The sequence below is a fragment of the Coregonus clupeaformis genome, chromosome 17 (assembly GCF_020615455.1).
Source record: "Coregonus clupeaformis isolate EN_2021a chromosome 17, ASM2061545v1, whole genome shotgun sequence".
NCBI classification, from domain to species: Eukaryota; Metazoa; Chordata; class Actinopteri; order Salmoniformes; family Salmonidae; genus Coregonus; species Coregonus clupeaformis.
Genome location: NC_059208.1, coordinates 44666814 through 44690095, shown reverse-complemented (window position 1 = coordinate 44690095; position 23282 = coordinate 44666814). Strand labels below are relative to the sequence as shown.

The 23282-nt window shown below is 41.9% G+C and overlaps 1 protein-coding gene across 6 annotated transcripts; it reads left to right on the top strand.

Annotated features, from left to right (window-relative positions):
- Nucleotides 1-56: 56 nt before the first annotated feature.
- Nucleotides 57-10478, top strand: LOC121586881 (GA-binding protein subunit beta-1). Of its 6 annotated transcripts, none has more exons than XM_041903906.1 (8): nt 57-324; nt 2590-2697; nt 2911-3078; nt 3357-3551; nt 3892-4102; nt 6599-6769; nt 7808-7923; nt 8230-10478. In XM_041903906.1, the coding sequence occupies exons 2-8, from the start codon at nt 2590-2592 to the stop codon at nt 8560-8562; spliced, it is 1302 nt and encodes a 433-aa protein (XP_041759840.1). In that variant the 5' UTR covers nt 57-324; the 3' UTR covers nt 8563-10478. The 6 variants fall into 6 exon arrangements, with proteins under 6 accessions (XP_041759840.1, XP_041759842.1, XP_041759836.1 ...); XM_041903908.2 differs by having other exon boundaries at nt 58-324; nt 3892-4045; XM_041903902.1 differs by having other exon boundaries at nt 58-324; nt 6596-6769.
- The last annotated feature ends 12804 nt before the right edge of the window (nt 10479-23282 follow it).

The window sequence follows — 23282 nt, the reverse complement described above, 5'->3', positions numbered from 1 at the left end:
AGGGATGTAAACAAATTTGTGCGAAATAAGCTTTTTGTGTGTATGGAAAATGTCTGGGATCTTTTATTTCAGCTCATGAAACCAACACTTTACATGTTGAGTTTATATTTTTGTACATTGTAAATTCAGTATCGCCTTTTTACCATAATGTGTTAAGGTGGGCATTGAAGGAGAAAAGGCTTATATTGGATCTGGGCTTGCTACTTTTTCATGCGTCCGCCCACAAGAGGGTTCAAAAGGCTCGGTTTCCACCTCCGGTGTCGAGTAGCCGCCATCTTTGTATTCGTTTAAATACAAAAATATTATTTATTTTCATTAACTAAGGTAAGGAGAATAGAAAAACAATTGGGTATAGTCAATGTACTTATGTCTGCAGCCTAAGAGCATTTATTTGAAGCCTTATCGAGGTAAGAACTACACAACGTTAGCATGCGTCCATTCGGGATTCCGCCTCCAGCTAACGTTAGCTGTTATTAAAGTTAGTCAGGCATTAGCTAGCTAACTATGTGGAGCCTTAGCTCTGGCTAGTTACGAGACCGAGTAACACAGCAACGTGGTAGTTTCGAAGCTGGCACATTGTGCGAAAATCCACATTAATCACACGCACCAAACAGTTTGTAGAACTTTCACATTTCTTAGAAGTGCGTGTTCTTAACGTAGCTAGCTAGCTAGCTAATGTAGATTTAGTTATTGCTTGCTAACGTTAGCTAGCTAGCTACATGGTTGGTTAGATAACAAACTTGGCCCCATCAGGCTAATATGAGATGGTATAAATACTCGCACGGTAAAGGTGATGGCGTCTCACGTCTTTGATAAACAAGCAATTATAAATTAATCGAACGTTAAAATCTGAAAAATTGCGCGAAACCATTTGATGAGGCGTGCGAGAAAGAATGCTGTTAACCGGATGTGGAAGTAGTTTTTTCTCTTCGTGTAAAATAGGAATTTCTGACTTCCCCCGGAAAACCAACAACTTAATATCAAAGAGTTTCCTGTCATGTATTTAAATGTCGTGGTTGTTAAATAATGTGGGTGAATGATTTAACGGATAATGTAACACATGGCCGCCTCTTGTTCGTTTTCACCACCGAGGCGCATAAGATGGCTACTCATCGTCTCCATCATCATCACGCTTTTGCAATGAGAGCCTCATGTTATAGTGGGCTTTCATGATGTAGCAATAATAAACCAACTAGCTAGCTACAATGTAACAAACAAAAACAAAGTGCACATCAAGCTGTTCACATTTTACTAACATGTTACTTTGTGTCAAGCAAAACACTGCATGATTGTTTACCGATGCATGATTCCGATCAACACGATTTTCAACAGTATACCAAGCCTATTATTCCCTGTTGGACCTTATGGAAAACTACCATCACTTATTATATCAACATTGAGTGATAGCAAAAGGTGTCGAGTGATGTACGTTATATCTGTAACATAACCACTAACTTCATTACTTTATAACATTAATTGTGTTGTGCTCAAATAGGACGTCTGATAAGCATGTATCCGGATTGGATCGACTCATTCGCCTATATTGCGCGAGTCTATGCAGCAACAATATAAACCAGTGTCGTTTACAGAGTCCTGTCGCCCAGACACTCCACAGAACGAAAGCGTGCCCCTTTGTTGCCGTGTGTTTTTTGGTCTATTTCACGATTGATTTCTCACATTACTAACTCGAAGTTATAAATCAAACCACATTTTATTTGTCACATGCTTCGTAAACAACAGTGCAGAGAGAAAAATACTAACACGAGGAATAAATACACAATGAGTTACCAGATAACTCGGCTATATACAGGGGGTACCACTACCGAGTCCATGTGCAGTGGTACGAGGTAATTGAGTTAGATATGTACATATAGGTAGGGGGAAAGTGACTAGGAAACAGGATCGATGATAAACAGTAAGAGCAGCAGCGTATGTCATGAGCCAAAGTTGTAAATTCCATTACTACTAGAATACTTCCATGATTGCTGTTGTTAAACAAAATTAATCTAGCATAGCTAATAACGTAACTTTATGTATGTAAAATCTGAAATGGGATTAAAACACATCTAGCTATGTTCATTTGTAAAAATATGTACAGGGCAGTGTCCTCTCATTTGATTAAGCTAGACAAAAATGCATGAGAACCCTAACCCATTATTGAGTTTCCAAAGCTGGCATAAAAGTACATACTTTATCAAGTAGGGCCCTGTGTTTTGGTTAATCATGTCATATGACCTGGATTTTAACCTATAGTTTAAGCTTTTTTCAGAAATGAGAATTGGACCAAGAATGAAAGCAATTGTCTGAGGATGATGCTGGACCATCTGACATAAAAAGAAAAGGGGACAATTTGATGAAAATGCTTTAAATAAAGGTTAAAATCCAGGTCATGTGACACAATTAACCAAAACACAGGGCCCTATTTATGTGTACACTATATGAGCTGTAACAGGTAGGAAGGCCTACATTGTGTGAACTGGTAACTTCACAACCACCTAATATTGTGTATGTAACAGCACTGCAACAGTTGCATACGTGTACAATCACATAGGGCCAAATGCTGCAAGCTTTGTAATTGTGTTGTCTCAGATGTCGCTGGTGGATTTGGGGAAGCGACTACTTGAGGCTGCACGGAAAGGCCAGGACGATGAAGTCAGGACACTCATGGCCAACGGGGCTCCCTTCACCACAGACTGGGTAATGATTCCTCTCTTAACTTCTCTATCTGGGAAATGTTCATTATCTGCTTCAGTTTAACTAGTTTTACCCAACCCAGGGTTTTGGCTGGTTTGTGTTATGCAAAAAAATATATGGAAGATCATAAGTAAAAAGTTGTCTGAAGTGCCAGTCCAGTTCAACTGTATGGTGTTTTGACTCTTTGTCCCTTTTTCTCTTTGGCACTCTGAGCAGCTGGGCACATCCCCATTGCATCTGGCCGCCCAACACGGACACTATTCCACCGCCGAGGTGCTGCTCAGGGCAGGGGTCAGCAGGGACGCCCGAACCAAAGTGGACAGGACTCCCCTGCACATGGCTGCTTCAGAGGGCCACATTGTCATCGTGGATCTATTAGTCAGGGTACACACGTCTCTTATCTAAGGTTTTAGCTGTTCATTGTGTGTTTAGGCCTGAAACCTAGGTTGGGTCTGACCTGGCACCCTATTCCTAATATAGTGAACTACTTTTGACCAGAGGCCATTTTCAGATGCGGAGTCCTAGTCTTTCTCTGACCAACATTTATTAAATCTAAGTACACTAGAAAACATGGATACATGTGCGAAGAAAGCAGAAAAACTGCCAGATCTGCCAAGTGTCTTACCCTGTCCCCCTCATTTCTCCTGGGTCACTCTCTACAGAGTGGAGCAGACATTAATGCCAAAGACATGCTGAAGATGACTGCTCTCCACTGGGCCGCCCAGAACGGCCACCAAAGGGTAGCAGAGACGCTCGTCAAACATGGTGCCGATGTTCACGCTCTCAGTAAATTCGATAAGACGCCATTTGACATCGCAGGAGACATCCAGAATGCAGACCTAATGCTCCTACTACAGGTGAGACCTTAAGTTGTATGTGGAATCTTATTGAAAGAAGGTTTCCATGTACTATTATAGACTCCAAAAAAGAAAAATGTACCTAAGGATTTGCTCCAAAAATGTGCATTTCTTATTTTGAACTTCTTTGACATTATGCTCCTTTAGGATTACAATGCATTTACATAATTATCCAGATACAGATGTTTTTGCATTGCTTCTTATTTCAATGCAGCACTTTACACAACTGTTCTCTCCTTTGTTTGTAGTAACTCTGATGATCTGTATCCTGGCAGTCTCCCCTGTCTGTGGTCTTGTATGTATGCTCTGATAGTGTTGTTGACAATGTGTTTATCTATAGGAGGGAATGCAGAACCAGGTGAACATGAACGCAGAGGCTGGCATGACTGGGAGCTCGGCCCAGCCTCAGTTTATCATCCAGGGCATCCCAGGGCTCCAGGGGGGCGTGGTGAACCTAGCGGACCTCCTCAACAACGCTGCCAAGGCCAACTCTGGTAGGCTCCAGGGGGGCGTGGTCAACCTGGCCGACCTCCTCAACAACATCAACTCTGGTAGCTACTGTATATATATATATAACACACACACACACCAAACCTCCTTCAGTTAGGCTAGGGAACATACTATTTAAAATGACTGGTCTTCTGACAAAGGCTTTGTGGCTGTTATAAACACAGGAGGTTGGTGGCACCTTTAATTGTGGAGGACGGGCTTGCGGTAATAACTGGAGCGGAATCAGTGGAATGGTATCAAATAAAGCCATGTTTGATACCATTCGCGCCGCTCCAGCCATTATTATGAGCCGTCCTCCCCTCAGCAGCCTCCACTGGTTATGGAAAGAAAAGGCCACCCAGTTTGGTGGGGAAAAAAACCCAGCTGGTCTCTCCAGTTAACAGCTGCATCTGAGTTCAAGGATCCCCCTGCCTCAGAGCAATATGCTCCACGCTTCTTTGTTTCCTCTAGTCTAGTGCCTAGTCCCTGGCCTTTATCACTCTGATCTCATAAGATGGTAAGGTCTTCTGATGCTGTGTGGTCCCACACAACGGGGTAGTGACCACCACAATGTGAGAGATGTGGGAATCAAAGGTCATGCAGAAAATAAACATTGATTCTCACCGATCAGATGTAAATACTTTCTCAAAGCTTGAAATCCTTTGCACTTTAACATGTTACTACTGTATGTAATGCTTATTTAAATGAGAAGATTGAGCCAACACTTTGACTGCCACAAAGTACAGTCCAAAATATGTATACAGTTGAATTCGGAAGTTTACATACCGGTACTTAGGTTGGAGTCATTAAAACTCGTTTTTCAACCACTCCACAAATTTCTTGTTAACTAACGATAGTTTTGGCAAGTCGGTTAGGACATCTACTTTGTGCATGACACAAGTAATTTTTCCAACAAATGTTTACAGACAGATTATTTCACTTATAATTCCCTCTATCACATTTCCAGTGAGTCAGAAGTTTACATACACTAAGTTGACTGTACCTTTAAACAGCTTGGAAAATTCCAGAAAATGATGTCATGGCTTTAGAAGCTTCTGATAGGCTAATTGACATCATTTGAGTCAATTGGAGGTGTACCTGTGGATGTATTTCAAGGCCTACCTTCAAACGCAGTACCTCTTTGCTTGACATCATGGGAAAATCAAAATAAATCAGCCAAGACCTCAGAAAAACAATTGTAGACCTCCACAAGTCTGGTTCATCCTTGGGAGCAATTTTCAAACGCCTGAAGGTACCACGTTAATTTGCACAAACAATAGTACACAAGTATAAACACCATGGGACCACGCAGCCGTCATACAAAGATCTTACTTTTTGGAGAAATGTCCTCTGGTCTGATAAAACAAAAATAGAACTGTTTGGCCATAATGACCATCGTTATGTTTGGAGGAAAAAGGGGGTCTCTTACAAGCCGAAGAACACCATCCCAACCGTGAAGCACGGGGGTGGAAGCATCATGCTGTGGGGGTGCTTTGCTGCAGGAGGGACTGGTGCACTTCACAAAATAGATGGCATCATGAGGAAGGAAAATTATGTGGATATATTGAAGCAACATCTCAAGACATCAGTCAGGAAGTTAAAGCTTGGTCGCAAATGGGTCTTCCAAATGGACAATGACCCCAAGCATATTTTTTATTTTTTTTTAGTCATTTAGCAGACACTCTTATCCAGAGCAACTTACAGTTAGTGAGTGCATACATTATTATTATATATATTTTTTCATACTGGCCCCCCGTGGGAATCGAACCCACAACCCTGGCGTTGCAAACGCCATGCTCTACCAACTGAGCTACATCCCTGCCGGCCATTCCCTCCCCTACCCTGGACGACGCTGGGCCAATTGTGCGCCGCCCCATGGGTCTCCCGGTCGCGGCCGGCTACGACGGAGCCTGGATTCGAACCAGGATCTCTAGTGGCACAGCTAGCACTGCGATGCAGTGCCTTAGACCACTGCGCCACTCGCCAAAGTTGTGGCAAAATGGCTTAAGGACAACAGTCAAGGTATTGGAGTGGCCATAACAAAGCCCTGACCTCAATCCTATAGAACATTTTTGGGCAGAACTGAAAAAGCGTGTGCGAGCAAGGAGGCCTACAAACCTGACTCAGTTTACACCAGCTCTGTCAAAATTCACCCAACTTGTTGTGGAAGGCTACCCGAAACGTTTGACCCAAGTTTAACAATTTAAAGGCAATGCTACCAAATACTAATTTGAGTGTATGTGAACTTCTGACCCACTGGGAATGTGATGAAAGAAATAAAAGCTGAAATAAATCATTCTCTCTACTATTATTCTGACATTTCACATTCTTAAAATAAAGTGGTGATCCTAACTGACCTAAAACAGGGAATTTTTACTAGGATTAAATGTCAGGAATTGTGAAAAACAGAGTTTTTAAATGTATTTGGCTAAGGTGTATGTAAACTTCCAACTTCAACTGTATAGGCTTAAACATGAACTATTTCCTAATATAAGAATGACGGTCGACACTAAAAGTTAACCTTTTCTCCCTCTCTTTGACCCTTTGTCTGACAGCAGGTGACTCAGAGGAAGCCATAGCAGCCAATTCTTTGGACCCCGGCAGCATCCAGCACATGGTGAACGAGCAAGGTCAAAGGGTTATCACCATAGTCACCGACCAACACGGCAACCTGCAGACTGGAGGGCTTGGTCAGCCGTTCTTTGTCACCATGCAGCACGGACAACCGAGTAAGAGAACTTCTCACTTTTAGTCACTTAACGGTGCTCTATTTCAGCCTGTAGCCACTTCCTATAGCCCCTATCCATTTGCGAACAGTTTCCTGGACCCTACTCGTGGACTGAAAAAGCATGCTCAGTGGAGAATCTCAATTGAAAGCTCTTTTGAGTCTAGGAGTAGGCTTTCTCTGGGGCTGGGAAACCAGCACTTGGTTTTCTAATGCTGCATTCATAACCAAGTGGGAAGGTGGTATTTACCACATACGACTGGGAAAATCCACTATCGCCCCCTCCAACTGGTAATTTCTAGTGGGAAACTCGTCTATCATCCCTGAGCTCTGACTTCTCGTACATGCTGAACTCTGACGTCACCTACTAAGGAAATTACTTTGATAAAAGCATTTTCAGAAGTTAAATGCAACAACAAAACATTATTTATAAAAAACAATCTATTAATATGGTTGATGTAGCTTGTTGGCCATTAGCCAATCTGCGTTTCTTAACGAGTTCAAATAATGTAAATGCATCTAACTGGTATTTGTGACTTCACAACTGGTAATTACCACCTTCCCACTTTGTTATGAACACAGCATTAAAGTAGTAGAGACGTTTAGCCATATGGTGGAATGTCCACTTACCCTACAATAGGGTTTCCCAAACTCGGTCTTGGGCACCTCCCTGGGTGCACGTTTTGGTTTTTGCCCTAGCACTACACAGCTGATTCAAATCATCAAAGCTTGACGATGAGTTGGTTATTTGAATTAGCTGTGTAGTGCTAGTGCAAAAAACTAAATGTGCACCTAGGGGTGGCTCCAGGACCAAGTTTGGGAAACCCTGTCCTACAAGAAACCTTATTGTTGTGACAGTGTGAACCTTGTGTTTGTAGACAACAGTTTTTAGCTTTCTGGCAGATTTGTTTTGTGCTAGTTGCTTTGTAGAACAATATGTGTACTACTTCATAATTTATGTAGTTTAATAAGTAACCTATAGTCACTTTCGATACTGTATGTTTCTCCAGGCTCTGAGCTGTTGTTGTCTGTTGATTTGCAGTGTTGGCGATGCCAGCCAATCAGGTGACAGAGGTGGTTGAGGAGGAACCCCAGCCCCCGCCTTCCCGCAAGAGGAAGCTGGAGGCCTTGGCCAACCACATGGAGTCTGGAGACACGGTCGGGGGGGCACATTTTAGATCACTTTTCTCTTGTGCAACACATTGAACTGATATGCTTCTGCCATTTAACTGGTTTCTGACTCAAGCAAAATGTTATGTTCATATATTTTGTATTGAATATTGCTCTAGAGATTCTAGAAGCTGCTGTGACATTTTTGGGGGGCTTAAATTAGAAAACAAACCCTTTAGATTATTTGGTACTTTGATACTGTGCAGTTGGCACAAGTGGGGTGCAAGTGTGTGACCTGCAGTCTAACCTTTCTGTCCTTCCTCCTCTCCATCCATTTCTCATCCATCTGTCTAGGAGCAGTTACAGAGGCAGCTGCAGGAGGCCAACCGGAAAGCCCAGGAGTACCGGCAGCAGCTGATGTGCAAAGAGCAGGAAGCAGAGCAGTACCGTATGAAGCTGGAGGCCATGTCGTACAGCCATACCAACGGCACCTCCGAGCAGGAGGAAGTGGTTGGGGGCGAGGAGGAGGAGGAGGAGGTGCAGGAGGAGGTGCAGGAGGAGGGGGTGCAGGTGGAGACGTCGGGCGGCGAGGAGGTGGTGCTCCAGGAGGGAGCCATCATCATCAAGACGGAAGAGCTGGTGACGCTGGTGGAGTCGGCGCCCTCCCACACCGAGGTCATCTTATAACATCAGACAGACTGATGTCACTGATGGAAGGAGAAATGGACACACGAACTCAGGCGACGGGTCAGCCTGTCAGCGTTTTCATAGGTCTTTAAGTTTTTCCCCTTCTAATTTTCCTGTTTTGTTTTTGTACAATATTTACTTACTCTTTCTGCCGTTTCAGTAGTTTTTTTCCCTCAATCATGTTTTTTTAAAACAAGTAGCGAAGCGAGGAGCTGAATATAAGGAGGTGCGTCACAGGAGGTTGGTTGAGGAGCGGCAATGGGACCTGCTCAGCCTGTGACTCTAAGGTTGCCTGCCTGAAGAATGTAAATGCTACCTGGGAGAAACGGGGCACTCAGTCTCTGATATCTATGGCGTCTGAGACACGTCAATGGTGTGGGAAATACATTATCATGTTGCCAACAGCATATCATAAGATGCCCAAGACTCAAATCCAAGGTTTATAAGACATGTCCATCCATGGTGCCAGAGGACAGGTCTGTGGAGAGAACGCTGTTTGTTTTGTTCAACTCCTTCAGGTCTCAAAAGTCACCCTCAAGTCTCACTCTTCCATCCTACCACCCACCACCATGGGCTCCACTGCAATGGGAATGGTATTTAAGAATGCCTATTTGAAAATAATCATCTTACAGGACAAATGACAGGGCATGTAGTTGGCAACAGTCATTCCCAGCATGTATTGGGCTCATCATTCACAATGTAATAATGAATTGTTTCAAAGTTGTGAATTGCAGTGTTTTGACTTTCATGGCACCACGTTAGCTTTGTCCTCTGTGGTTGGTGGTTGTTGTGGTCGGTGCCACGTCCATAGTGCAGCGGTGATTTATAGGTTTACTGTTGCAAAAGTCACAACTCTCCCCCCGCTGATGTCGATACAAAGAATAACCTCCTACCATTTCAAGGCCCCTTTGGCTTTAATCACTAGTAGCCCCACTCCCCAAAGCCGGAGACAGACAGGAATAAGGGTGTCAAATTAGCTTGCTGTGGCCTTCTGACAATGACTATTTCTCATGTCCCGACACTTGTTTCTACTACAGTTACTGTGCCGTGATACCTTTAAGTTTGTGTTCTCCCAAACTGAATGAAAATGTGATGGACAACTCCTGGGTTAACAGTCATCTCTCAGGGTTGAAGAGTGTTATAGGAAAGTCCTCTCTGCCTGCTATTCAGTAAGGGCCCAAACTAAACTTGAGATGCCAAAGCTGACTTTTAAATTGTGCCTACATTTTGCATTGATGTCAATGGGGGATTTCCACTGAAATTAGAGTTAAGGTTGTGGATCTCAAGTTCTGATATGTCCCGAATGTATCGGATGCTCTTGCCCAGGTTTTAAATTACTTTAGTGGGTCTAACAACAATTTGATGAGTTTAACCATGTTGAGCGACATAGATAGATGGATATATATATCACACACACTCCAATTTTAGCATTAAAATAATGTTTATGTACACTGATCCATGGTCAGTTTTTGAGAGGAGAGTACATCTTGTACAATGAATTTTCCAGCATGGCTAATTGGGTGGACAAAATACACCACACAGTTTTGAGTTTCAGAATTGAAACCCCCTCAGACAACCTCTTTACTTACCAGCCCCAATACCTCTACAACACCTTAAGTTATTGTAGGAAGAGGCCTGCTGTTTTAAGTGTATCTGAATGCTTTGGGATGTAGACTGCCTATATATAAACTATAAACACATCGTCCCTTTTAGCTTAGCATCTCTTTGCAAGATTGTATAGGTGAACACGTATGCACCAAATGATGAAATAATCCCATTTACCATGATTTGACGGGTTTATAGATCTATCTACCCGTTGTTTCGCTACTGCTCTCACAGTTAAGGGCACTTGACCGAGCCATGAATGACTTTGTGTGGACTTTGCTTGCTTTGATTAAAAAACTATGAAAACTGTCTTTTAAAATGTTACAACCGGTATCTGGAACATGCTTCGAAGTGTTTGTTGGATAACTTCAGTCTTCTCAGAGATGGATAACTGGTGGCTCTGTACCATTTCCTCTGTTTTGTTTTATGCATTGTTCCATATTGACCAGCAGGTGGCACTACAGTTTAACAGACTGGTCTGTGAAATGAAATTGAACAGTGATCATATCTAAACTCAGCAAAAAAAAGAAACATCCTGTCACTGTCAACAATTTTCAGCAAACTTAACATGTGTAAATATTTGTATGAACATAACAAGATTCAACAACTGAGACATAAACTGAACAAGTTCCACAAACATGTGACTAACAGAAATTGAATAATGTGTCCCTGAAAAAAGGGGACCGTCAGTATCTGGTGTGGCCACCAGCTGCATTAAGTACTGCAGTGCATCTCCTCCTCATGGACTGCACCAGATTTGCCAGTTCTTGCTGTGAGATGTTACCCCACTCTTCCACCAAGGCACCTGTAAGTTCCCAGACATTTCTGGGGGGAATGGCCCTAGCCCTCAACCTCCGATCCAACAGGACCCAGACGTGCTCAATGGGATTGAGATCCGGGCTCTTCGCTGGCCATGGCAGAACACTGACATTCCTGTCTTGCAGGAAATCACGCACAGAACAAGCAGTATGGCTGGTGGCATTGTCATGCTGGAGGGTCATGTCAGGATGAGCCTGCAGGAAGGGTACAACATGAGGGAGGAGGATGTCTTCCCTGTAACGCACAGCGTTGAGATTGCCTACAATGACAACAAGCTCAGTCCGATGATGCTGTGACACCGCCCCAGACCATGACGGACCCTCCCCCGCCAAATCGATCCCACTCCAGAGTACAGGCCTCGGTGTAACGCTCATTCCTTTGACGATATACGCGAATCCGACCATCACCCCTGGTGAGACAAAACCACGACTCGTCAGTGAAGAGCACTTTTTGCCAGTCCTGTCTGGTCCAGCGAAGGTGGGTTTGTGCCCATAGGCGACGTTGTTGCCAGTGATGTCTGGTGAGGACCTGCCTTACAACAGGCCTACAAGCCCTCAGTCCAGCCTCTCTCAGCCTATTGCGGACAGTCTGAGCACTGATGGAGGGATTGTGCGTTCCTGGTGTAACTCGGGCAGTTGTTGCCATCCTGTACCTGTCCCGCAGGTGTGATGGTCGGATGTACCGATCCTGTGCAGGTGTTGTTACACGTGGTCTGCCACTGCAAGGATGATCAGCTGTCTGTCCTGTCTCCCTGTAGCGCTGTCTTAGGCGTCTCACAATATGGACATTGCAATTTATTGCCCTGGCCACATCTGCAGTCCTTATGCCTCCTTGCAGCATGCCTAAGGCACGTTCACGCAGATGAGCAGGGACCCTGGGCATCTTTATTTTGGTGTTTTTCAGAGTCAGTAGAAAGGCCTCTTTAGTGTCCTAAGTTTTCATAACTGTGACCTTAATTGCCTACCGTCTGTAAGCTGTTAGTGTCTTAACGACCGTTCCACAGGTGCATATTCATTAATTGTTTATGGTTCATTGAACAGGCATGGAAAACAGTGTTTAAACCCTTTACAATGAAGATATGTGAAGTTATTTAGATTTTTACGAATTATCTTTGAAAGACAGGGTCCTGCTGAGTTTCCATTTCTTACCCTCAATTGAGTCGTTTTGCTACTAATACAGAAAGTGAAACAACTGTAGAGTATCACACAGTGACATTGAAGCTTTATTAAATGCATTTCTTTTTCTAACTCATCACTATGACCTATAATTTATGTAAAGTGATATTTCACTTGTACTTTCTACCCGGATAACATAATTGAAAATGAAATACAGGCTCGAACCTGCAAATTATGTGGATCTTTGGGTCAAAGGCCCTGTAACTCTATATCTTCACTGTAGTCAAGATCCTTCACTCACTAAGATGGCACATCCCAAGTTTTCCAACTGTTTGGGATGTGCCATCTTACGCAGCTACTCCTGGCACTGCAGTGAAGTTAACTGTATTGTGAAGCTTTGAATTGTCTGATCTGACTTTTACCATAAAGCATCTCACCAAAGCATCTGAAAGCATTTTCATTTATGATATAAATGATATAATAGAATATACCAGATCAATAATTCTAATTCTATCTCTATTGGGATACAGTAGACTAGTATTTTTATGATAAGGGACATTAAAACAGACCCCATTTTGAAATCAGAACACTATCAGGGACTTTCCTCTTGACAATTTTGAGAAGATAAGGAACGATGATCTTGCCACAAGAATGGAGTTGTGTAAAGAATAATGTAGGATAGTTTTGTATAAATGTGTTTTTTATTCCTAGACAAGTTTATGGACTATTTTTAAGAATCAAATAAATGCAAAGTCTTATAAAAGAGAGAGAACAGCTTTTTTTTTGTAGCAACATGCGGGTTACCCTGCAATAACCTGTGTAATAGATGCTTCTAGTAGGTCATTTCTGCCTGCTGCTGTAACCCCTGTTTGCATCTATGTGTTAAAGGAAAATTCCACCTAAAAATGATATTTTGGTATTTATTTCATTAGTCCATTGTTGATATAGTCCCAAAATGTTTTGCATATCAGAAATCAAGGTTTTCAAGATCTATAACTTTCCAAATACAGAAATACAGCTTTATTTCTGCATTTTGAAAGTTATACAGTGCCTTTGGAAAGTATTCAGACCCCTTGACTTTTTTCACATTTTGTTAGGTTACAGCCTTATTCTAAAATTGATTGAATTGTTTTTTTCCCTCATCAATCTACACACAATACCCCATAATGACAAAGCAAAAAAGGGCTTTTAGAAATGTTTGCTAATTTATAAAAAATTAAAATGTATTTATAGTTGAAGTCGGAAGTTTACATACACTTATATATGAACTGACTCAATCAATGTGCAAATATATCAATAAGTCACAAGATCAGAAACCCGGTCATCTGAAGGCGCTTGATGTCTGTATCATACAGTTTTTATAAGACTAAAGGACATTAGGTAACACTACTTATCACAAGGCATGAAAGCTACAGTTGAAGTCGGAAGTTTACATACACTTAGGTTGGAGTCATTAAAACTCGTTTTTCAACCACTCCACAAATTTCTTGTTAACAAACTATAGTTTTGGCAAGTCGGATAGGACATCTACTTTGTGCATGACACAAGTAATTTTTCCAACAATTTACAGACAGATTATTTCACTTATAATTCACTGTATCACAATTCCAGTGGGTCAAAAGTTTACATACACTAAGTTGACTGTGCCTTTAAACAGCTTGGAAAATTCCAGAAAATGATGTCATGGCTTTAGAAGCTTCTGATAGGCTAATTGACATCATTTGAGTCAATTGGAGGTGTACCTCTGTAGCTCAGCTGGTAGAGCACGGCGCTTGTAACGCCAAGGTAGTGGGTTCGATCCCCGGGACCACCCATACACAAAAATGTATGCACGCATGACTGTAAGTCGCTTTGGATAAAAGCGTCTGCTAAATGGCATATTATTATTATTATTACCTGTGGATGTATTTCAAGGCCTACCTTCAAACTCAGTGCCTCTTTGCTTGACATCATAGGAAAATCAAAATAAATCAGCCAAGACCTCAGAAAAAACATTGTAGACCTCCACAAGTCTGGTTCATCCTTGGGAGCAATTTTCAAACGCCTGAAGGTACCACATTGATCTGTACAAACAATAGTACGCAAGTATAAACACCATGGGACCACGCAGCCGTCATACCGCTCAGGAAGGAGACGTGTTCTGTCTCCTAGAGATGAACGTACTTTGGTGCGAAAAGTGCAAATCAATCCCAGAACAACAGCAAAGGACCTTATGAAGATGCTGGAGGAAACAGGTACAAAAGTATCTATATCCACAGTAAAACGAGTCCTATATCGACATAACCTGAAAGGCCGCTCAGCAAGGAAGAAGCCACTGCTCCAAAACCGCCATAAAAAAGCCAGACTACGGTTTGCAACTGCACATGGGGACAAAGATCGTACTTTTTGGAGAAATGTCCTCTGGTCTGATGAAACAAAAATAGAACTGTTTGGCCATAATGACCATCGTTATGTTTGGAGGAAAAAGGAGGAACTTGCAAGCCGAAGAACATCATCCCAACCGTGAGGCACGGGGGTGGCAGCATCATGCTGTGGGGGTGCTTTGCTGCAGGAGGGACTGGTGCACTTCACAAAATAGATGGAGATTGGAGTATCTGTCCATAGGACCACTTTAAGCCATACACTCCACAGGCCAGAAAAAAGCCATTGCTTAACGAAAAATGAATAGTTATGCACGCTCAAGTTTTCTGTTTTTGTGTCTTATTTCTTGTTTGTTTCACAATAAAAAATATTTTGCATCTTCAAAGTGGTAGGCATGTTGTGTAAATCAAATGATACAAACCCCCAAAAAATCAATTTTCATTCCAGATTGTAAGGCAACAAAATAGGAAAAATACCAAGGGGGGTGAATACTTTCGCAAGCCACTGTATACATATATAGAAAACTTAATCGCTGACATGCTAAACATTTTGGGACTAAATCAACAATGGACTAATGAAACAAATACCAAAAGTTAGTTTTTGGTTGGTGTTTTCCTTTAAAAGGATGTGAAATCCATCTGCATAAAGTATGCATACACACAGCTAGATGGTGAATAATGCAATAACCCATGACCCTACCAATGGATCAAGGTCCTTATTTTTGAGAAGCAGATTAGTGGAGTAGGTAGATACCCAGTTGTAGTTTTAGAGTTCCAGCGTCCCCCTGTAGGCTTACTACTCTGTTGGTGGTAGACATGGGATACAAAAAAAAGAATGCCTGGGACCTAAAGAATAAATAGGCCTATTCCATAAACGTACACTGTAAAGATGTATGAGAGAAGCAGTAAGTGGCAAAACAAGTGATGGCTAATGTCACCATGTCACGGACCACATTAGCAAGAAAGACACTTCAAAAAAAGTAAATCCAAAGGGTGTTTTCTCCAGGACCTCCATTGAATGTTGGTTTGCAGAGCTCCTCCGTAACTCTATAGAACTCCACATAATTTTTTTCGCTATTTCACCCTCACTTCAAAATCTTAATTAAACTAATCACCCGTGAAGGAGTTAAAGGCTTAATTCCCTCCATGGCTCTTAGGCTGCATGTAAATGTTCTCCCAAAGGGGCTACAGCACAGAAAATAGCATCATTTGATAATGAAGAGGAGAAAATAATTGTGTTCCTCTTTGGCATTGCTCATTCCCCTTTTGTCTGCACATTAAGTTTAAATTGATTTGAACATGTTCAGATCGCACACAAGGAGACTGTGAGGGATTTAATGTGACTCAATGTTGCTTCTAATAGCACCTTGAATTAGCTCGTTTTTATATTTCCTAGAAAATCACTTTATATTTTACTTCAGACATTTCACAGTTGAAGTCAGAAGTTTACATACACCTTAGCCAAATACATTTGAACTCAGTTTTTCACAATTCCTGACATTTAATCCTAGTAAATATTCCCTGTCTTAGGTCAGTTAGGATCACCACTTTATTTTAAGAATGTGAAATGTCAGAATAATAGTAGAGAGAATGATTTATTTGCTGTTTCCTCCAGCATCTTCACAAGGTCCTTTGCTGTTGTTCTGGGATTGATTTGCCCTTTTCGCACCAAAGTACGTTCATCTCTAGGAGACAGAACGCGTCTCCTTCCTGAGAGGTATGACGGCTGCATCGTCCCATGGTGTTTATACTTGCGTACTATTGTTTGTACAGATGAACGTGGTACCTTCAGGCATTTGGAAATTGCTCCCAAGGATGAACCAGACTTGTGGAGGACTATAATTTATTTTCTGAGGTCTTGGCTGATTTATTTTGATTTTCCCATGATGTCAAGCAAAGCGGCACTGAGTTTGAAGGTAGGCCTTGAAATACATCCACAGGTACACCTCCAATTGACTCAAATGATGTCAATTAGCCTATCAGAAGCTTCTAAAGCCATGACATCATTTTCTGGAATTTTCCAAGCTGTTTAAAGGCACTGTCAACTTAGTGTATGTAAACTTCTGACCCATTGGAATTGTGATACGGTGAATTATAAGAGAAATAATCTGTCTGTAAACAATTGTTGGAAAAATTACTTGTGTCATGCACAAAGTAAATGTCCTAACCTACTTGCCAAAACTATAGTTTGTTAACAAGAAATGTGTGGAGTGGTTGAAAAATGAGTTTTGTAAACTTCCGACTTCAACTGTAGCTTTCATGCCTTGTGATAAGTAGTGTTACCTAATGTCCTTTAGTCTTATAAAAACTGTATGATACAGACATCAAGCGCCTTCAGATGACCGGGTTTCTGATCTTGTGACTTATTGATAAACTTGCACATTGATTGATTCAGTTCATATATAACTATGTATGTGATGCAATGTGTATGTTTTCTGTACGAGTCCCTTCAGATTTGGCCTCTGGGTAAAGTTAAATATCTTTATTGATTCGGAGCCCTAGATGTATTAACTTTTATGTCATCTGGGAGTCATACAGAGGCCAAAATCTATTTTACATACAGATGAGCCATGAACTACAGAAATTACAGAAATACAAACATCAAAATGCACGCAGAAAGAAAACATGGACACAGTCATAAAAAACAGACACATTAATCAGTAATAAGGTCCTCAATCAGCTTTCTGAATTGCCTTATGTCTAAAGGCACCTAAACATCCAATTTAAGAGAATTTGGGTAGATTGTTACACAAATACATTTATGGCTCTTAGGATACTGTTCCCTCAACCATGGTTCATTGTTCACAATTTTATAAACTCCCAGATCACACCGAAATACAATTTAATTGACGTCACTGTTGAGTAAAAAAAAAAAAATCTGTTAAACGTTCATCCATTGTGACATAGCCAACCATGACGTATGAAAGAATTTGACGTATTTAGGATTCCCTATAAAACACTGTAAATATAAGAAATAAGTGTCAGATTGTTTTGAACTCGGTCAAAATCACTGCAGTCAGGTGACAAATGGCTATAATGAGTAGGCTTACATTCGGTAGTTTTTTGACAGCTAGCCCGCTGAGATTGATCCGCGAGCGGCGGCTTCTGTCTGCAGCTGGCCTAATGCTTGCGACAGGTTCAGCGGTCTACTTGTATAGGAAGTATTACGGCTTCGGTGAGGATACACAGGCCACCTTGGGAAGCATGGACCATGTCACTGTTGAGGACGGTACGTTTACCGAGTTTACAATGTCCAGACAGCAATATTACATATTATATCAGGAATAATCCTATGTCAAGTGTTCGTCCCAAATGACACCATATTCCCTACTACACTACTTTTGACCAGGGTCTTCGGTCAAAAGTAGCCCAGTGCATTAATTAGGGAATATGGTGCCATTTGTTCAAAAGTAGTGTACTATCTGGCATTAGTCAAAAGTAGTGCACTACATAGGGAATAGGGTACCATTCGGGATGTAGATTTTATGATGCCTAGCAAGCCCAGAGGAAATGTTAAATTGTTTTTACAGTGTAGCCCAAATGCTATGGAATTCCCCTATCAATAACAACAAACAAACACGAGACTTTGAAACCTGTTAAATTTAGAGAAAATAATCCCTGAAATTGTTTTTTTCATAAAGATCATGAGCCCATCCTGGAAGAGGAGGACCCAGTCCTTGTTCAGGTAAGAATAATCCTATCAATAGCCTGGGTGCCAGTCTGTTTCTGCTCTTGCCAATTCCATCTGGCAATGTGATATTGGCATGACAATCCTATAAGGAGTTGGCAGAGAACTGAAACAGACTGGCACCCAGGCTATAATAATACTGCTTCATTAGCAGGATTGGTTCAATAACAATCTGACATTCGAAGACTTAAATTGATCCTGTCTTGTTCCTTAGTATGTGGATGAGGAGGTTCGGCAGCGGCCCTGTCTGGCTTTAATCCCTTGGTCTGGACCCTTGTGTGTTCCTGTCTCTGTAAGTCTATCCATTCTGATACTCTGGTCTTAAGATGATATTAACATTAACATCAAGTGACTAGTCTTCTGAAAAACCACATAACGAAAATGTCTGTAAACTTATTCTCTCTTTTTCATAGCCCATCACCTCCAAGCCCAAACCAGTCTACTATCTCACCCGTGCTGGGAGAATTCTGGTGAGAGAGTTGGCAGTGTTAAACACACAGGTAACCATTCACATTATTAACCAAAGCTCATCTGATCTTATAGGGAGAATTTCCTTAATTTGATGGCTTTACCCTATTCCCTCTTCTTTTCACAGACTTCCAAATTGTTTACTGAGGAGCCTACCTTTCACCTCACTGAAGCGGGGAAACTAGTGCTTGAGGAACGGTCAGCACCTGCAGATAGCCATTCACAGGTAGCCAATCACATAATTAGAGGTTAATAGATTATTAGTAACTAGTGGTACCCTGCCGTTATGGGCGGCAAATCATTAGTAATTCATAATTTCATTCAATGCAATTCACCCTCCTACAAATCAAAAATATGTTTATCTGTTTAGCCTTTTGGTTTCTATATAAACCAATATTCTCAACTCTGGAGCATTTTAAACTAAAATCTTTGAGATCATGGCACTTGCTTTCTCCTTAAAATAAAATATTGTGATTTTGTGATAGGCCTACCCTGAACCAATGTTATCCACATATAGGCTTATTAAAAAACAGCCTAGGCATAGCCGCAGGAAGACCTGGGGAAGATGTTTAGAGTTGGGGCCGGGTGCTGGGAGGGACTTCATTAAATATTTATGTAGCCTAACTACAGACAGATTAGAGTTTTGTATAAAAAATAAAAATCAGAAATACATTATTTACATACAGTTGAAGTCGGAAGATTACATACACTTAGGTTGGAGTCATTAAAACTTGTTTTTCAACCACTCCACAAATTTATTTTTAACAAACTATAGTTTTGGCATGTCGGTTAGGACATCTACTTTGTGCATGACACAAGTAATTTTTCCAACAATTGTTTACAGACTGATTATTTCACTTATTCACAATTCCAGTGGGTCAGAAGGTTACATACACTAAGTTGACTGTGCCTTTAAACAGCTTGGAAAATTCCAGAAAATGATGTCATGGCTTTAGAAGCTTCTGGTAGGCTAATTGACATATTTTGAGTCAATTGGAGGTGTACCTGTGGATGTATTTCAAGGCCTACCTTCAAACTTGTGCCTCTTTGCTTGACATCAAGGGAAAATCAAAAGAAATCAGCCAAGACCTCAGAAAAAACATTGTAGACCTCCACAAGTCTGGTTCATCCTTGGGAGCAATTTCCAAATGCCTGAAGGTACCACGTTCATCTGTACAAACAATAGTACGCAAGTATAAACACAGTGGGACCACACAGCCGTCATACCGCTCAGGAAGGAAACGCGTTCTGTCTCCTAGAGATGAACGTACTTTGGTGCGAAAAGTGCAAATCAATCCCAGAACAACAGCAAAGGACCTTGTGAAGATGCTGGAGGAAACAGGTACAAAAGTATCTATATCCAGAGTAAAACGAGTCCTATATCGACATAACCTGAAAGGCCGCTCAGCAAGGAAGAAGCAACTGCTCCAAAACCGCCATAAAAAAGCCAGACTACGGTTTGCAACTGCACATGGGGACAAAGATCGTACTTTTTGGAGAAATGTCCTCTGGTCTGATTAAACAAAAATAGAACTGTTTGGCCATAATGACCATTGTTATGTTTGGTGGAAAAAGGGGGTTGCTTGCAAGCCGAAGAACACCATCCCAACCGTGAAGCATGGGGGTGGCAGCATCATGCTGTTGGGGTGCTTTGCTGCAGGAGGGACTGGTGCACTTCACAAAATAGATGGCATCATGAGGAAGGAAAATTATGTGGATATATTGAAGCAACATCTCAAGACATCAGTCAGGAAGTTAAAGCTTGGTCGCAAATGGGTCTTCCAAATGGACAATGACCCCAAGCATACTTCCAAAGTTGTGGCAAAATGGCTTAAGGATAACAAAGTCAAGGTATTGGAGTGGCCATCACAAAGCCCTGACCTCAATCCTATAGAAAATTTGTGGGCAGAAATGAAAAAGCGTGTGCGAGCAAGGAGTTCTACAAACCTGACTCAGTTACACCAGCTCTGTCAGGAGGAATGGACCAAAATTCACCCAACTTATTGTGGGAAGCTTGTGGAAGGTTACCTGAAACGTTTGAACCAAGTTAAACATTTTAAAGGCAATGCTACCAAATACTAATTGAGTGTATGTAAACTTCTGACCCATTGGGAATGTGATGAAAGAAATAAAAGCTGAAATAAATCATTCTCACTACTATTATTCTGACATTTCACATTCTTAAAATAAAGTGGTGATCCTAACTGACGTAAGACAGGGAATTTTTACTAGGATTCAATGTCAGGATTTATGAGTAACTGAGTTTAAATGTATTTGGCTACGGTGTATGTAAACTTCCGACTTCAACTGTACAGTGAGGGAAAAAAGGATTTGATCCCCTGCTGATTTTGTACGTTTTCCCACTGACAAAGAAATGATCAGTCTATAATTTTAATGGTAGATTTGAACAGTGAGAGACAGAATAACAACAACAAAATCCAGGAAAATGCATGTCAAAAATGTTATAAATTGATTTGCATTTTAATGAGGGAAATAATTATTTGACCCCCTCTCAATCAGAAAGATTTCTGGCTCCCAGGTGTCTTTTATACAGGTAACGAGCTGAGATTAGGAGCACAATCTTAAAGGGAGTGCTCCTAATCTCAGTTTGTTACCTGTATAAAAGACACCTGTCCACAGAAGCAATCAATCAATCAGATTCCAAACTCTCCACCATGGCCAAGACCAAAGAGCTCTCCAAGGATGTCAGGGACAAGATTGTAGACCTACACAAGGCTGGAATGGGCTACAAGACCATCGGCAAGCAGCTTGGTGAGAAGGTGACAACAGTTGGTGCGATTATTCGCAAATGGAAGAAACACAAAATAACTGTCAATCTCCCTCGGCCTGGGGCTCCATGCAAGATCTCACCTTGTGGAGTTGCAATGATCATAAGAATGGTGAGGAATCAGCCCAGAACTACACGGGAGGATCTTGTCAATGACCTCAAGGCAGCTGGGACCATAGTCACCAAGAAAACAATTGGTAACACACTACGCCGTGAAGGACTGAAATCCTGCAGCGCCCGCAAGGTCCCCCTGCTCAAGAAAGCACATATACAGGCCTGTCTAAAGTTTGCCAATGAACATCTGAATGATTCAGAGGAGAACTGGGTGAAAGTGTTGTGGTCAGATGAGACCAAAATGGAGCTCTTTGGCATCAACTAAACTCGCCGTGTTTGGAGGAGGAGGAATGCTGCCTATGACCCCAAGAATACCATCACCACCGTCAAACATGGAGGTGAAAACATTATGCTTTGGGGGTGTTTTTCTGCTAAGGGGACAGGACAACTTCACCGCATCAAAGGGATGAAGGACGGGGCCATGTACCGTCAAATCTTGGGTGAGAACCTCCTTCCCTCAGCCAGGGCATTGAAAATGGGTCGTGGATGGGTATTCCAGCATGACAATAACCCCAAACACACGGCCAAGGCAACAAAGAAGTGGCTCAAGAAGAAGAACATTAAGGTCCTGGAGTGGCCTAGCCAGTCTCCAGACCTTAATCCCATAGAAAATCTGTGGAGGGAGCTGAAGGTTCGAGTTGCCAAACGTCAGCCTCGAAACCTTAATGACTTGGAGAAGATCTGCAAAGAGGAGTGGGACAAAATCCCTCCTGAGATGTCTGCAAACCTGGTGGCCAACTACAAGAAACGTCTGACCTCTGTGATTGCCAACAAGGGTTTTGCCACCAAGTACTAAGTCCTGTTTTGCAGAGGGGTCAAATATTTATTTCCCTCATTAAAATGCAAATCAATTTATAACATTTTTGACATGCATTTTTCTTGATTTTGTTGTTGTTATTCTGCCTCTCACTGTTCAAACCTACCATTAAAATTATAGACTGATCATGTCTTTGTCAGTGGGCAAACGTACAAAATCAGCAGGGGATCAAATACTTTTTTCCCTCACTGTAAGTATTCAGACCCTTTGCTATGAGACTCGAAATTGACCTCAGGTGCATCCTGTTTCCATTGATCATCCTTGAGATGTTTTTACAACTTGATTGGAGTCCACCTGTGGTAAATTCAATTGATTGGACATGATTTGGAAAGGCACACACCTGCCTATATACGGTACTACAGTTGACAGTGCATGTCAGAGCAAAAACCAAGCTATGAGGTCGAAGGAATTGTTCGTAGAGCTCAGCGACAGGATTGTGTCTAGGTACAGATCTGGGGAAGGGTACCAAAACATTTCTGCAGCATTGAAGGTCCCCAAGAACACAGTGGCCTCCATTATTGTTAAATGGAAGAAGTTTGGAACCACCCAGACTCTTCCTAGAACTGGCCGCCCGGCCAAACTGAGCAATTGGGGGAGAAGGGCCTTGGTCAGGGAGGTGATTACAAACCCGATGGTCACTCTGACAGAGCTCTAGAGTTCCTCTGTGGAGATGGGAGAACCTTCCAGAAGGACAACCACCTCTGCAGCACTCCACCAATCAGGCCTTTATTGTAGAGTGGCCAGACGGAAGCCACTCCTCAGTAAAAGGCACATGACAGCCCGCTTGCAGTTTGCCAAAAGGCACTTAAAGACTCTCAGACCATGAGAAACACGATTCTCTGCTCTGATGAAACCAGGCTTGAACTTTTTGGCCTGAATGCCAAGCGTCACGTCTGGAGGAAACCTGGCACCATCCCTATAGTGAAGCATGGTGGTGGCAGCATCA

What these genes read in the sequence shown, in the direction of transcription:
- LOC121586881 (XM_041903902.1), top strand. Translation starts at nt 2,590, where the DNA reads ATGTCGCTGGTGGATTTGGGGAAGCGACTACTTGAGGCTGCACGGAAA. An exon ending in ACCTAATGCTCCTACTACAG is followed by an intron (nt 3,552 to 3,891) that starts GTGAGACCTTAA and finishes GTTTATCTATAG; the next exon opens with GAGGGAATGCAGAACCAGGT. An exon ending in CCTCAACAACATCAACTCTG is followed by an intron (nt 4,103 to 6,595) that starts GTAGCTACTGTA and finishes TTTGTCTGACAG; the next exon opens with CAGGTGACTCAGAGGAAGCC.